General features: G+C 37.8%; 1 protein-coding gene across 25 annotated transcripts in view; it reads left to right on the forward strand.

The window, feature by feature from the left end:
• The window catches only part of AKAP11 (A-kinase anchoring protein 11), a 49,269-nt gene that overhangs the window by 13,039 nt on the left and 21,565 nt on the right, over positions 1 to 14,665 (forward strand). For 23 of the 25 annotated variants that reach the window (XM_042254645.2, XM_060394276.1, XM_060394284.1 and 20 more), the window contains 4 exons: positions 4,128 to 4,244; positions 7,043 to 7,090; positions 8,601 to 8,735; positions 13,501 to 13,765. In XM_042254645.2, the coding sequence (XP_042110579.1) occupies positions 4,128 to 4,244; positions 7,043 to 7,090; positions 8,601 to 8,735; positions 13,501 to 13,765 (565 nt within the window). Of the gene's footprint in view, positions 1 to 4,127; positions 4,245 to 4,273; positions 5,173 to 7,042; positions 7,091 to 8,600; positions 8,736 to 9,954; positions 10,504 to 13,500; positions 13,766 to 14,665 lie in introns of those variants that run through there. The other 2 variants (XM_042254649.2, XM_042254651.2) reach the window with 2 other exon arrangements.

Below are 14,665 nucleotides of genomic sequence, written 5' to 3' on the forward strand. Positions count from 1 at the left end.
TACTGTTAATTTAATATTGTTATTTAGCCCATTGTTTATATTAGACACATGATAAAGTTCTGGTTTGAATTCTCTTGACTATTTGGAAACCCTTTTAGATAGAAGTGTATGAATCTAAATATTATGTACTCTTTGTATGTATGTGTGTTTTGTATGCACAGTACAACTTTGACATCTTTATTTCAAAAGGTGTATGTGTGTGTGTGTATATATGTACGTATTTATATATATTAGCTGACAGAAACTTCCCTGTTGGCTAATGTGGAAATTGGAAATGTATACTCAGATTTTATAGATTTCACCTTACTTTGCATGAAAGATAAAGAGATACTTTGAATATTATTGGGAATCAGGGACTATGAGAACCAGAAAGAACTGCACTTTCTATTCCATTAATTTTTTCTAACATTTTCTTACGAAAATTTCAAGCCTATAGAGAAACTATAGTACACCCACATGTAAACCTACATACCAGCCACCCCTATTCAGCAGTTAATATTTTTGTTTTATTTCTGTGTGTGTATTTAATTTTTGGCAGAACCATTTGAAAATTAATGGTCTTTTTTTTTAACTATAATTGATTTATAATGTGTTAATTTGAGGTGTAGAGATTCAGATTCTTTTTCATTATAGGTTATCACAAGATGTTGAATATAGTTCCTTATGCTATACAGTAAATCCTTGTAAAAGTTAACATTCTTGATGTCTCTTCACTCCAGACATGATCACATTCAAGAAAATTAAATACATCCCCTTGTATCTAACACGCAGCCATACTCAGATTCCCTTATTACTCTGAAAATGATTTTATAGGCCCTCATCCACCCCGCTTCCATTTTGGGTTCAGTGTAGGCTCCTATTGCATTTGAGCTAATTGCATTTGATGGTCATGACTCATATTTTTGAGGAGTGGTTCTGAAAGAGCTTCTCCTCTTTTGCTTTGTTTTTAAATTCAAGACTGACTGGTTGAATGGGCCAGGCCCTTGTACAGTGTTCCACATTCTGCATTTGTCTGGTGTGTTTAACTTATTCTTCTCCCCTCTCTATATGTTTCATATAAACTAGAAGTGAGGTGTAAAGGCTTAACTTAGATTCAAGTTAAAAATTTTTAGCCAGGATACTAACGGGTAGTGAGAAGACAAAATTGCAGGTTTTCCTAATGATTAGTGATGCTAGAATCGATCAGTTGATTAGGGTAGTAACTGTTGTCCATTTTAAAAGTGTATATTCTGTTTTTTAGTTAGCAAATAATCTATGGGATGACACTTGGTGGTGTGCAAGCATCTTGTTTTTTCAACTTTCATTAACACTTTTGGCATGCCTTGATTTTCCTTTCCTGCAGCTAATTCTTGAAAGTTGCAAAATGGTGATTATCAATTTTCAGATGAATGACTTGGTGGAATAGTCACCTTAAATGGATGCAAGTAGTTTAAATTTATTTGTGTTGCTCTGGAAGCATTGATTTTAAAATAACTATGTTTTCTCATCTTTTATTTATTTGCAGTCATTTATGTATTTATTCACTCGTTTATTTAAGTTGCTCAGATTGCCCCAGACTTGGTCCCTATAAGCCCTTTCAGGCAATGCCAAAGTCCTTTTCTCAGGCTTATAATTCTTTACTTGCTTCCTTGCTTTCTCGTATAAGACTGACCCTGTTTCTGCTTTACCTTCCTCAGACCTGGAATGGACTCTTTCTCCACAGAACCTTTTGATTTAGAAATCAAGATCTGGGTACTAACTGTGACTCTTGTTCTTTTACTGTCATGAGTTTATGTTGATTGCTTATGTTCAGATATCACATTTCATATTTTTTCCTATTTTAAGTTCATGTTCATAATTTAGCCTGAAAATTTCCACTCATCAGTGAAGAGAATCATTTAAAATTTTGAATATTCAGATATTGGGGGGAAAAGCAGTACAATGAACATCACATACGCTCTTCACTTAGATTCACCCTGTTAACATTTTATTAGACCCATTCTGTGTGTACATACACACTTCCCTTTTGAAACCAAATGAGAGTAGGCTACAGACATTATTTTACTTCTCGTCTTCATATGATAGCATGCTTCTCTTAGGAACATCAGCATTATTACCATCCTTCAGAAAATCATTAATTCAGTAGCACAGTCTTAACGTGCAATCCATGCATAAATTTCCCCAGTTGTCTCAGTGTCCTTGTGATGATTTCCCCCTGGCCTCTCATCTAGGAGTCAAACAAGGTTGACATTGTCTACTTGGGTATTGTATCTTTTTGATCTCCCCACCCCCGTCGGCTCCATCTCTGGTCTAAATTCTTTTCTCCTGATGGCAAATCTTTGGAAGAGTTTGTACCACTTATCTTGTAGAACATCTTCATATTCCTAGTTGACTTGTTTTTCCCTGGGGTTAGGTTCAGGGGGCACACCTCAGGATGATGTCGTGGTCATTCTCGTGTGTCGGATCAGAAGTTGCATCTCGTTAAGGCCAGGCTTGACCAGATAGTTAGCTACCCTTAACTACCTTAACTCTGATAAACCACCAGTTATCTCCAGCATAAAGACACATAACCCCTTTATAATTAATACTGTTAATAAGTAATCCATAGGGTGATGTGGCAAAACGCTGTATCTTGTTCCCCAGTAGCTTTTAATCTGGTGGATGAGGATGCACTGATAGTCCTTTCCTGAATCAGTAGTTATATTGGGAGTTACAAATGGAATTCTTAAATTTTGTCATTCTGTTCATGTTTGTTAGCCAGCGTTCTAAGGTAAGGTAGCACAGTCCTCCAACCCCTACCCTTTTATCTGTCTCTCTTAATGGACTTGTAGTTTCTTTTAAAACTCAGCTGTTGTACTCCATTACCATCTGTATTCTTCTGATGCTTAGATTATCCCGTATTTGGCCAATTGGAATTCCTTCAAGTGTTCTTCAAGCTACTGTGTTCTTTTCAGACACTTTCTTTCGTTGTGTCACAGTAAGATGTTCAGCTGCACTTCATAAGTTTCTGCCTCAGACCTGGAATTCCTTCACTCAGGGAACTTCTAGTTCTTTTAATTGGTGAATGGTATTTAGAAACCAAAATTTCTGTGCTGGATATGCTCATTGCTCTTAAGGGTCATTGATTCTATGATCTATCAATGGAAAAAATGTAGTACATACGTTTAAAGAGTCCTGAGTTCATATTGAAAGTTCAGATTTAACATATTTTTTAAAAATTGCCTTGATTTCATATTTGCATCTTTTCTCTTTGTTGAGTTCATATTGTATGTGAGGTACTGAAATCTGGGGTAATAGATTGAGTAAATGACAATTACTTCAGTAATTTGGGTTAACAGGTAGGAAAGACATACTACAAAAGCAGTAATTATAATACATTGTGGTATAGATTAAATGATCTTAATGTGCAAACAATACAGTAGGAAGTTTGGGAGACCTTTATTACGACTAAGGGATGGGAAATCTTCACGGGTCTTGGAATATGTAGGATTTCTACAGGGAAACATTAGGGAATAAGGACATTTTTGCTAGAATAGCGATCAAATCAGAAGGGGGGAATAAGGTAGAGAGAAATTAATGTTCTCTTTATATTCAACTATAATACTCATTTCTTTATGAAATTTTCCTCCTCCTCTGTTTCTTAGCACTTATGACATCTTTTTCTTTCAAATCTGGAGTGCCTGCCTTCTTTCATCATATTGCTGCTTTAAGAACCCTGAAAAGCCTTATTTTGGGTTATTACCGCTTTGATTTTTCCATCTCCAACTTTGCTATGAAATTAATCACATTGTTAGCATACCTTATTGTAAGCTCCCCATCACCATCTTATGAATTGTTGCTTCTGTTCTGCCAGTGGCTTGGAAATCAGGTGTGCGATCTGCTAGGTGTCAGTGCAGGGTGAAAGGGAGAGGACCTGGCTGAGGGCCTCACGTCTCTCCAGGTTGAGAGCCTGGGGTTGTTGAGTGTTGAGCATGTGGAGTTCTGCTTCAGCCATTTGTTCTTTCTTTCTCTCAGTTGATTGAGTTCTGTTACCTCAAAAGGTGCCCAGTGAATACTCTTTGGAAAGTTTGATTCTCGTTTTAATCCATCATCAGGATCTTTTACATTGTCTTAGAATTAAGTAAATTAAGAGTATCTTGTGTTTTCAGAGCTTCAATGAAGATGTGTTCCAGTCTGTGAAGTCTTTATTGCAGAGCGAGAAGGAACTGTGCAGTGTATCAGCCGAGGACTGTTTGAAGCAGGATGAACATGCCAATTTGACTGAGGTTTGACGGATTACTCTGCGTACAGCACAGTGTATTTTCAAGTATCTTTGTAGAACTGCGTGGTCTGTTTGTAAATGCCTAAAATCTCTGCACATTAATTCATGTGTGAGAAGTACCTGTTTAAAGTACCTGCTAATATGGTGGCACTAGTGGTAAAGAACCTGCCTGCCAGTTCAAGAGACGTAAGAGATGTGAGTTCAGCCCTTGGGTCAGGAAGATCTCTGGAGGAGGGCTTGGCAACCCACTCCAGTATTCTTGCCTGGAGAATCTCAGAGGAGCCTGGCGGGCTATAGTCCATGGGGTCGCAAAGAATCCCACACACCTGAAGCAATTTAGCACGCACACACAGCATAGTCATTACTGACCACTCATCAGACACACAGCTCTGTATTAGATGATTTCTACTATGTTCAGTAATTGGGACTTAAGTTCTGAAATTTTCTACTCTGAAACAAAATATATACTTATTTCTAATACTCATTTATTGGTTGTTTAAATTCAGTGCTTTGATTCAAAAATGAAATAGTAGTGATATATTTATTTTGAAGTAAGATATTTGCCACTTAAGGATATGATATACTACTTGCTCACCTTTTTCTCTGTTGCGTCAGTGTTTCCAATCTTTGTTTGAATTTATTACTATAAAAAAGGGGTAAAGTTTTTTCCTACAATATATAACCATAGTCCATCTATACATTTATTTACCAAAGAAGAGAGACAGGGTACTGGGGTCATTGAAGCTCAAAACTGATAAATATGTTGATTAAAGATTCTTTTTTGGAATCAGGGTTCTAATAAAAATATTGGTTATTTTGTGTATGGTTTTCTTTCATATTCCTTGAGGAACTGTTTTTGAAGTAGCTGCATAGGATGGTGAGCACAGCTTTCAGGCCTGCAGTGGCTTCCGACCTGAGCCTCTTCTTTTTGTGTGAGCTCGGTTCTCTGGCTCTGGGCTGCTTTCCTGTTTGTTACCCCTTTCTGCTTTAGTCGAGCTGAGCCGCTCCTGATCTCGGCTGCTGCCAGGCATGGCAGGGCTTCTGTGTCCTCTGCTCCCAGCCGGTGTCCCGTTTACGCAGTGCCCTCTGAGCCCACATTCCTTAGGCACTGTGAAACGCAGTACTCTGCTGGCAACTTCAGACCTCCATGCCAGCTCACCTTCTCTCTTGTATTCAGTAAAAGGAAGCTTGAAAGAATAGAAGGAATTTCTGTCTCATGTTAGGGCGTATATATTTCCCAGGTATCTTTGTTGAAGAAAGGGAGCTTGTTATTTGAGTATCTCTTTGTTATTGAGTGCCTGTGATATGCTGGGCACTTTCCTCCACATTCTCATATTAATCCTCACAACTGTGGGAGAGGAGTTGTGTTGCCTTAAGATTTATATGTAGGGAGACAGGTTCCTACAGGTTAATGACTTACCTGGACACCTCGAAGTTTACTGTAACATTTCTGTGAAGGTAGTACTCATAATTAATGAGAGTAAAGATTCTACAACAACCCTAAGATTCTGACTTGCTTGTGAGTCATCAGAAATATGTCAAAAGTATATTGAGTGTTGCTTTGTATTTTAACTATGCTGTTTTGTATTAATTCTTGAGAATTGATTATCTATATTGTTGCCACTTATTTCATATTTTTAGTCACAAAACGTACTTGGTAGACAGTTTACTAGTCTCTCTTCAAGCAGTCACAATTTCTTGTTATGATGTCAAAGACAAGGAAATACAAAATTTTTAATTAATACTATTCAGGTTATAAAACTGTACATATTCCATATAGCAAAATAAAAAATACTGAAAGTATTTTTTTAAAAAGTCATTAATCCTATAAGTGAGGAAAGAAAAAACCATAGGGGGGATAAAAGTAGAGAAAGATAAGATCACTTATAATTCCATCATTGAAAGTTAATCCCTCCTTATAATTTGGTATATTAACTTCCAGAATTATTTTCCTGGTGTATATTTTTAAAAATAAGGTTGAAATGGTATGTATAGCCTATATCATTTTTCTATAACTTGTCCTTTTTGCTTAATAATGTGACATTTCCTCAGACCATTAGATTGTCTTTAAAAATTTAATTTCTATAAACTTTTGTAGAGAAATCTCCAGGTAAAGGTATTGAAGGAAATAAATGTGATACCACAGAGAGTCAGTCAGGAGGCAGCTTGGGAGGTTCCCAGGGAAAGCCTCTCTGAGGAGGTGATGTTTAGGTTGGAACTAGAAGAACAGAAAGCAGCTAGACAGGTAAACATGGCAAGGAATAGGGGTCCAGGTTGAAGGCACCACTCTGAAGCCCTTAGGCAGGAACAATCAGGAGTTTCCTGGACCCAGAGAGGGGGCCCATGTGTTTGAATGAAGGTGAGGGAAAGTTGAAGCCACCAGCTAAGCCAGAGCCTTGGGACCTCCATTAGGACTCTGCATTGAGAAGCTTGGAAAAGTTTTGACAGGGAAATGACAGGATGATTCCTGAGGTAGGTAGGAGAGGACTGGGGTCGTGTAGGGGAGAAATGGCTGCAGAGGCTGTGGAGAGAAGAGTCGTGTGCTTTATGTTTGAGGGTGAGGATTGAACTTGCTAATGAGTGGGTGTGGGAGAGGTTCGTGTGGGAGAGGTTCGGGAACCCCAATTATGGAGCCAGACCTTTGGTGAAAAACCTTTGTGATCATCTTTGAAAAAATTAATCATCTTGCAGCAGCATTTTAATGCATTGTGTGCTTTGCTTTCTGTTTCTCAGCTCTGTCAACAATCTAAATTGAGATAAGACTTAAAAATTTTAATGGACCTTTATTCCTTTTTTATTCAGGTCACATTTCTAGGTTTTAATGAAGAAACAGATGCTGCTCATATACAGGTATGGTCGACTTATTGAACTGGAAAGGGACATGAGAGATTATTTGAAACAAATTTTGAGAGCATGGAAAATTTGCCTCATTAGCCCCAAAGTTACATTAAACTCTTCTGTTATCATTCCTATTTAAAGTTAAAAGATGACATTTTGAGGTCATTTTGAGTGTGTCCTCGACATTTTCACTCTTAGTGTTTTCACTGAGTGTTTCTGTTATGGAAAGCAGTTTTAGGTTAGGGGACCACAAAAGTCATTTATCTGAGAAGGTTGCAAACCACAGGCTAACTTTTTCTGCATCTGTCATAACGTAGAATGGAAGATTTATTTTTTATTTCAATGGTTTTTATAATCTAACTTCAACAGTCGTATTCTTATGTTTTTAATTGAGAAAAGAGTTAAAATTGTTAAAGTAAGAATAAACTTGTAAAAAATAATGAAGAACCAATGTAAAAATTTTAGCCTGTTTGATTTAGGCAGGTGTTTATAGAGGGACTGACAGTTGAGATTAGGATCAGCAAAGGAAAGCTGCACACTTACGTGAGGAGGAGTTGAAGCTCGGGTAGATGTGATAGGGGTACTTTCTTTTCACCTTGTACTGCTTCTTAAAACTTGTGCTTGTCGTGTTTCCTTTTGTGTCAGTAAAACATCTAGCAGAAGCAGCAGCACTGGCACTGCATTGTTTGTAAAGATAATGCGTGTCTGGTGATGAGAAAAGAAAACTTTGCTGTGTGTCTTGATCGTGCCCTTGCCTGCAGGAAGTAGTCTAGACAAAGGGCACAGGAGAAGATATAGTTGCGAGAACGTAAGGCTGAAAAGACATATCCAAAGTTATTTCTTTCATACTCCACTTCCTCTTTAAGAATGACTGATAAAACCAAGTTTATGAAGGAAAACTACTGTATGAATGGTCAGAGATGGTAATAATTCTTGCACTGGGCAAAACAGTTGCATAAAAGGGGCAAATGGAAAGAAAAACAGGCATTTTTCTTTACATTTTCATAAAATTTTCCCTAAAGGGAGGAAAGGCAGAAAAATAGACTTGGATTATACAGATATGTAACTTAACCGTCAAAGAAGTGTAAAAGCAAGAATCCCATTTGAGAAATTTCATGGTTAAACTTGAGGACTCCAGGTTTGACATTTGCTGCTGAAAACTATTAAATGCCTCGTTGTTGATGTGTTAGGTACCATGTAAAATCTTGCTACAGTTGGTATCATTATGTTTAAAATGCTACAAAAATTGTCAGTTTTAAAATATTTTAGTACGTTTTATTTTTGAGTTTCCAAATAATCGATGGTGGTCAATAAACTGCAAGTGTTAGCTATTATGAACTGGAAAGTTTATTAACTAGTAGACTTTAGTGTGCTGCAGTCCACGGGGCTGCAAAGGGGCGGACATGATTGAGCAGTGAACAACAGTGACAAGTGGACTTTATGATTTTAGTTCAGGGCCACAATATAAGGGACTTTAAGTGTTATGCTGCAGTGTTATTTATTGTGTATTGCTTTACATTAGGATTTGGCTGCAGTTTCTTTGGAACTCCCAGATCTTCTGAATTCACTGCACTTCTGCAGTCTAAATGAAAATGAAATTATTTGTATGAAGGATATAAATAAATCATCAGATACAAACAGTGATCCTCTAAACCAGGTAACTTTTATATATTATTTCTAATGAGTTTTTGTTGGCACATTTTATAAATGACTTAATTGAGCGTTTTTGTAGTTCACTCACTCAGTCCTGTCTGAATCTTTGCAACCCTATGGATTGCAGCATGTCAGACTCCCCTGTCCTCCATGATCTCCTGGAGTTTGCTCATATTCATGTCCATTGAGTTGGTGATGCCGTCTAACCATCTAGTCCTCTGCCTCCCACTTCTTCTTTTGCCTCAAGTGTTTCCCAGCATCAGGGTCTTTTCCAGTAAGTCAGCTCTTCACATCACGTGGCCAGAGTATTAGAGCTTTAGCCTTAGCATCAGTCCTTCCAGTGAATATTCAGGGTTGATTTCCTTTAGGACTGACTGGTTTGATCTCCTTGCTGTGTGAGAGACTCTTAAGAGTCTACTCCAGCGCCAAATTAGAAAGCATCAGTTCTTCGGTGCTCAGCTTTCTTTTTGGTCCAGCTCTCACACCTGTATATGACTACTGGAAAAACCATAGCTTTAACTATATAGGCCTTTGTCAGCCAAGTACTATTTCTGCTTTTTAATATGCTGTTTAGGTTGATCATTGCTTTCCTTCCAAGGAGCAAGCGTCTTTTAGTTTGATGCCTGCAGTCACTGTCTGCAGTGATTTTGGACCCAAGAAAATAAAATCTGTCACTACTTCCCCCTTTTCCCTTTCTATTTGCCATCAAGTGATGGGACCAAATGCCATGAGTTTTTTTCCATTGTTGAGTTTTAAGCCAGCTTTTTCACTCTCTACTTTGACCATCTTCTGGGTTTGCCAGGTGGTGATAGTGGTAAAGAACTCTCCTGTCAACACAAGAGGCAAGAGACTCTGGTTCAACCCCAGATGGGAACCTCCCGTGGAGGAGGGCATAGCAGTCCACTCCAGTGTTCTTGCCTGGAGAATCCCATGGACAGAGGAGCCTGGCGGGCTACACGTAGCACCCACGCAAGAGATGCTTTTCTTTAGGTGCTCTTCACTTTCTGCCATTAAAGTGGTATCATCTGCACATTGAGGTTGTTGCTGTTTCTCCTAACAGTCTTAATTCCAGCTTATGGTTCATCCAGCCTGGAATTTGGCATAATGTACTATGCATATAAGTTAAATAAGCAGGGTGTCAATGTGCTGCCTTGACGTATTCCTTTCACAGTTTTGAACCAATCACTTATTCCTTATCTGGTTCTTTTGCTTCTTGACCTGCATACAGGTTTCTCAGGAGACAAGTAAGGTGGTCTGGTGCTCCCATCTCTGTAAGAACTTTCCACAGTTTGTTGTGATCCACACAGTCAAAGGCTTTAGCGTAGTCAGTGAAGCAGAAGTAGATATTTTTCTGGAATTTCCTTGGTTTTTCCATGATCCAACAAATGTTGGCAGTTTGATCTCATGTTCCTCTGCCTTGTCTAAATCCAGCTTGTACATCTGGAAATTCTCAGTTCATGTGTTGCTGAAGCCTAGCTTGAAGGATTTTGAGCATAACCTTACTAGGATGTGAAATTAGTACAATTATCTGGTGTTTGAACATTCTTTGGCATTGCCCTTCTTTGGAATTGGAATGAAAACTGACCTTTTCCAGTCTCACGGCCACTGCTGCATTTTCCAAATTTGCTGGCATATTGAGTATAGCACTTCTATAGCATCATCTTTCAGATTTGAAACAGTTCAGCTGGAATTCCATCACTTCCACCAGTTTTATTCATAGAAATGCTACCGAAGGCCCACTTGACTTCACACTCCAGGATATCTGACTCTAGGTGAGTGATCACACCATTGTGGTTATCTCGGTCATTTAAGATCTCTTTTGTATAGTTCTTCTGTGTGTTCTTGCCACCTCTTAATATCTTCTGCTGCTATTAAGTCCATACCATTTCTGTCCTTTTTTGTGCCCTTTTGAAATGTTTGCTTAGTATCTTCAATTTTCTCGAAGAGATCTTTAGTCTTTCTGGTTCCGTTATTTTCCTCTGTTTCTTTGCATTGTTCATTTAAGGCCTTCTTATCTCTCTTGCTATGCTCTGGAACTCTGGTTTCAGTTGGGTATGTATTTCCCTTTCTTCTTTGCTTTTTGCTTCTCTTTCTTGCTCAACTATTTGTAAAGCCTCATCAGACAACCACTGTGCCTTCTTGCATTTCTTTTTCTTTGGGATGGTTTTTGTTACTGCCCCCTGTATAGAGTGTTAAAAACCTCCTTCTATAGTTCTTCAGGCACTTTCTCTACCAGAGCTAATCCCTTGAATCTATTGATCACCTCTACTGTTTAATCATAAGGGATTTGATTCAGGTCATACCTTAATGGTCTAGTGGTTTTCCTTACTTTCTTCAGTTTAAGCCTGAATTTTTCAATAAGGAGCTGATGATCTGAGCCACAGTCAGCTCCATGTTTTGCTTTTGCTGACTATAGAGCTTCTCCATCTTTGGCTGCAGAGAACATAAGCAGTCTAATTTCGGTATTGACCATTTGGTGATGTCCATGTGTAGAGTTGTCTCTTGGGTTGTTGGAAAAGGGTGCTTGCTGTGACCAGCATGTTCTCTTGACAGAGCTCCGTTAGCCTTTGCCCTGCTTCATTTTGTACTCCCAAGGCCAAACTTGCCTGTTACTCTAATCTGGTTATCTCTTGACTTCCTACTTCTGTATTCCAATCCCCTATGATGAAAAGGACATCTTTTTTTTTGGTGGTAGTTCTAGAAGGTCTTGTAGGTCTTCATAGAACCAGTGAATTTCAGCTTCTTTGACATTAATGGTTGGGGCATACACTTGGATTACTGTGATGTTGAATGGTTTGCCTTGGAAGCGAACCAGAGTCATTCGATCATCTTTGAAGTTGCACCCAGTTACTGCGTTTTGAACTCTTTCATTGACTATGAGGGTTACTCCATTTCTTCTAAGGAATTCTTTCCCATAGTAGTAGATACAGTGGTCATCTGAATTAAATTCGCCAATTGCTGTCTATTTCAGCTCACTGATTCCTAAGATGTTGATGTTCAATCTTGCCGTCTCCTGTTTGACCACATCCAGTTTACCTTGATTCATACACCTACAGTTCAGGTTCCTATGCAGTATTGTTCTTTATATATCTGACTTCACTTTCACCACTAGACACATCCAAAACTGAGCACGTTTCCACTTTGGCCCCTGGTCTTCATTCCTTCTGGAGCTATTTGTAATTGCCCGCTCCTGTGCCCCAGTAACATATTGGACACCTTCCGACCTGGGCAAGCTCATCTTCTGGTGTCATAACTTTTTCCTTTTTTATAGTGTTGCTGGGTTCTCTAGGCAAGATTGTTGGAGTAGCTTGCCATTCCCTCCTCCAGTGGACCACGTTTTGTCAGAACTTTCAACTATGACCTGTCTTGGGTGGCCCAGCATGGCATGGCTCATAGCGTCATTGAATTACATAAGCCACTTTGCCACAACAGGCTGCAATCCATGAAGAGGTTAATTTAGAGCATTAAACTTTAAAATGCTTGGGTAAAGTTTCTTTTTGTTTAATACCATCTCAAGGAAATATAATTCATAAGAATCTAACTCATAAATCCTTGAACTCACTGAAGGATAAAATAATTTTGGTCATAGCTTTAAATTAGATTTTCCATGTGTGAAGCTCCATAAGTGGTATGTAAGACATATTAATTTTTTTCTGAAAATTGATTATTTCTGGATTTCTTGAATTTTTACCTATGTGTAAGTCATACAAAATTTTCCCTTTTCTTTCCACCTCCAAATTTATGTAAACATTGAGCTGTATCTTTTAAAGAATATACTTTAACTCATTTTCTGGTTTAAAAAATTTCATGTTAAATCAATACCTGAAGATATGTTCTTTATTTATTTATAAGCAAAAATGTCACCATTTCAGTGAGGTCATTAGTTTCATTAACATTGAACATTTAGGTCTTTACTAAGTGTTAATTTCTTGATAATGCATCAAACAAAAATGCATTGCGTATTTTCCCTCCTAAAACTTGAATCAGTAGGTTTAAATTTAGGTTGCTTATTCCTTCAAGTGTTATAGACTACTGTGTTTTTTACGAGATTTACAGATAACAGTAGAACTGTACTCATTTCCTTCTTTAGATTCTTCATTTATATTTACTTTGTTTTATTTACTAGAAGAGGTGATCAGCTATTTTATCTCATTTCTAGTCTTTTGAACAAGTCATTTGTCAACATTTGTCTTTTAAAATAATATGTATGGGAAAATTCAGTTGACTTTTTATTTTTAATCAAAGCTATAAACCTTGGAAATTGAAATACTAGGAGAATTTAGGAGAAAGGAAGGGACAGTTCTTTTATAATAGAAGAGAATGTATTATGCTGAAAGCTGCAGGAAAATGGGATACAGGAAGACTAAGACCTGGTTCCTGTCCTTAAGCAGTTAATAATATAGTTGGTGAACCAGGTGAATGATTAAGAAAAAGCACAGGGCTGTATAGTAATACAGGAAAGCATCATTGCCACAGAAATGGATGGTAAGTTCTTCTGACATTTAAGGAGACGTAATAGGTAGAATTTGAATACCTGGATAAGAGAAAGGTGAGAGAAGATACTGGAAAGTGAGAAGTGTTGTGGAGAAAGAATGAAGAAAATAATTAAACATTACAAAATCAGGCAGCCTTTTAGGATGCATGTGTTTCTTTTTTTTTTCTTTTAAAATGGTATCGTGTTATTTCTGGACTTCATTTCCAGGTAATATGTCTTGTAAGTGTAGTATATTTTGAAATTAAAATTGTTACCATCTTTTATCTTTTCCCAGAGTCAACATCCTGGAATGCTTTGTGTCATGAGAGTGTCACCTACATTACCAAGACTTAAAATTGATTTTATCTTTAGTCTCCTAAGTAAATACGCTACTGGCATAAGGTACACCCTGGACACATATTTGCATCACAAGCACCAACTTGAGGCCACCAATGAAGATGATGATGATACTAACCAGTCTGTATCTTCCATCGAAGATGACTTTGTCACTGCTTTTGAGCACTTAGAGGAGGAAGAGACTTCAAAGCCATATAATGATGGTTTGTTCTTCACTAGATTTTTTTCCTTGAAATAGAGAATTAACGTTTAAAGTTCAGTTTTAAAAGTTTTAAGACAGACTTGTTCAGTTGAAATTTATTTTGAAATTTGATCAAATTTAAGTATTGATACCTTTTTTTTTTTTCTGATTGAAGAATTAACTTTCTCATGTCTTTTAAGATCATTGTTACCCACATCTATTGCTAGCTGGCAGGGTCACCTAAATATTAGTGTTTCTAACATGTGGCAGCATGCTAGATATTCCTTAGACCAGGTATTTCTAGATGTGGGGTAGAATGAGAATATTTTAGTAATGGGTAAACTCCAATACTTTGGCCACCTGATGCAAAGAGTTGCCTCATTAGAAAAGACCCTGATGCTGGGAAAGGTTGAGGGCAGGAGGAGAAGGGGACGACTGGCATCACTGACCCAATGGACATGGGCTTGGGAGGACTCTGGGAGTTGGTGATGAACAGGGAGGCCTGGCATGCTACGGTTCATGGGGTCACAGAGAGTTGGACATGACTGAGCGACTGACTTGAACTGAATAATTGTTCTTAAGTACAACATGAGATAAATCTGTTAATTCAGTGGTCCCCATCCTTTTTGGCACCAGGGGCTGGTTTCATGAAAAATAATTTTCCCATGGAACTAGGGCAGGAAGGGGATGGTTTCGGGATGATTCAAGTGCATTATATTTATTGTACACGTTATTTCTAGTATTATTACATCAGCTCCACCTCAGGTCATCAGGCATCACATCCTGGAGGTTGGGGATCCCTGTGTTAAAATGAAATAGTATAGACGATACTTATAATACAAATGAGTATTTCATGCTTCAAGTCTACTTATTCCCATTTATTTAAATCAATTAAAAAATTATTTTCAAGAATAATCATTTT

This window comes from Ovis aries, chromosome 10 (genome assembly GCF_016772045.2).
Source record: "Ovis aries strain OAR_USU_Benz2616 breed Rambouillet chromosome 10, ARS-UI_Ramb_v3.0, whole genome shotgun sequence".
Classification (NCBI taxonomy): domain Eukaryota; kingdom Metazoa; phylum Chordata; class Mammalia; order Artiodactyla; family Bovidae; genus Ovis; species Ovis aries.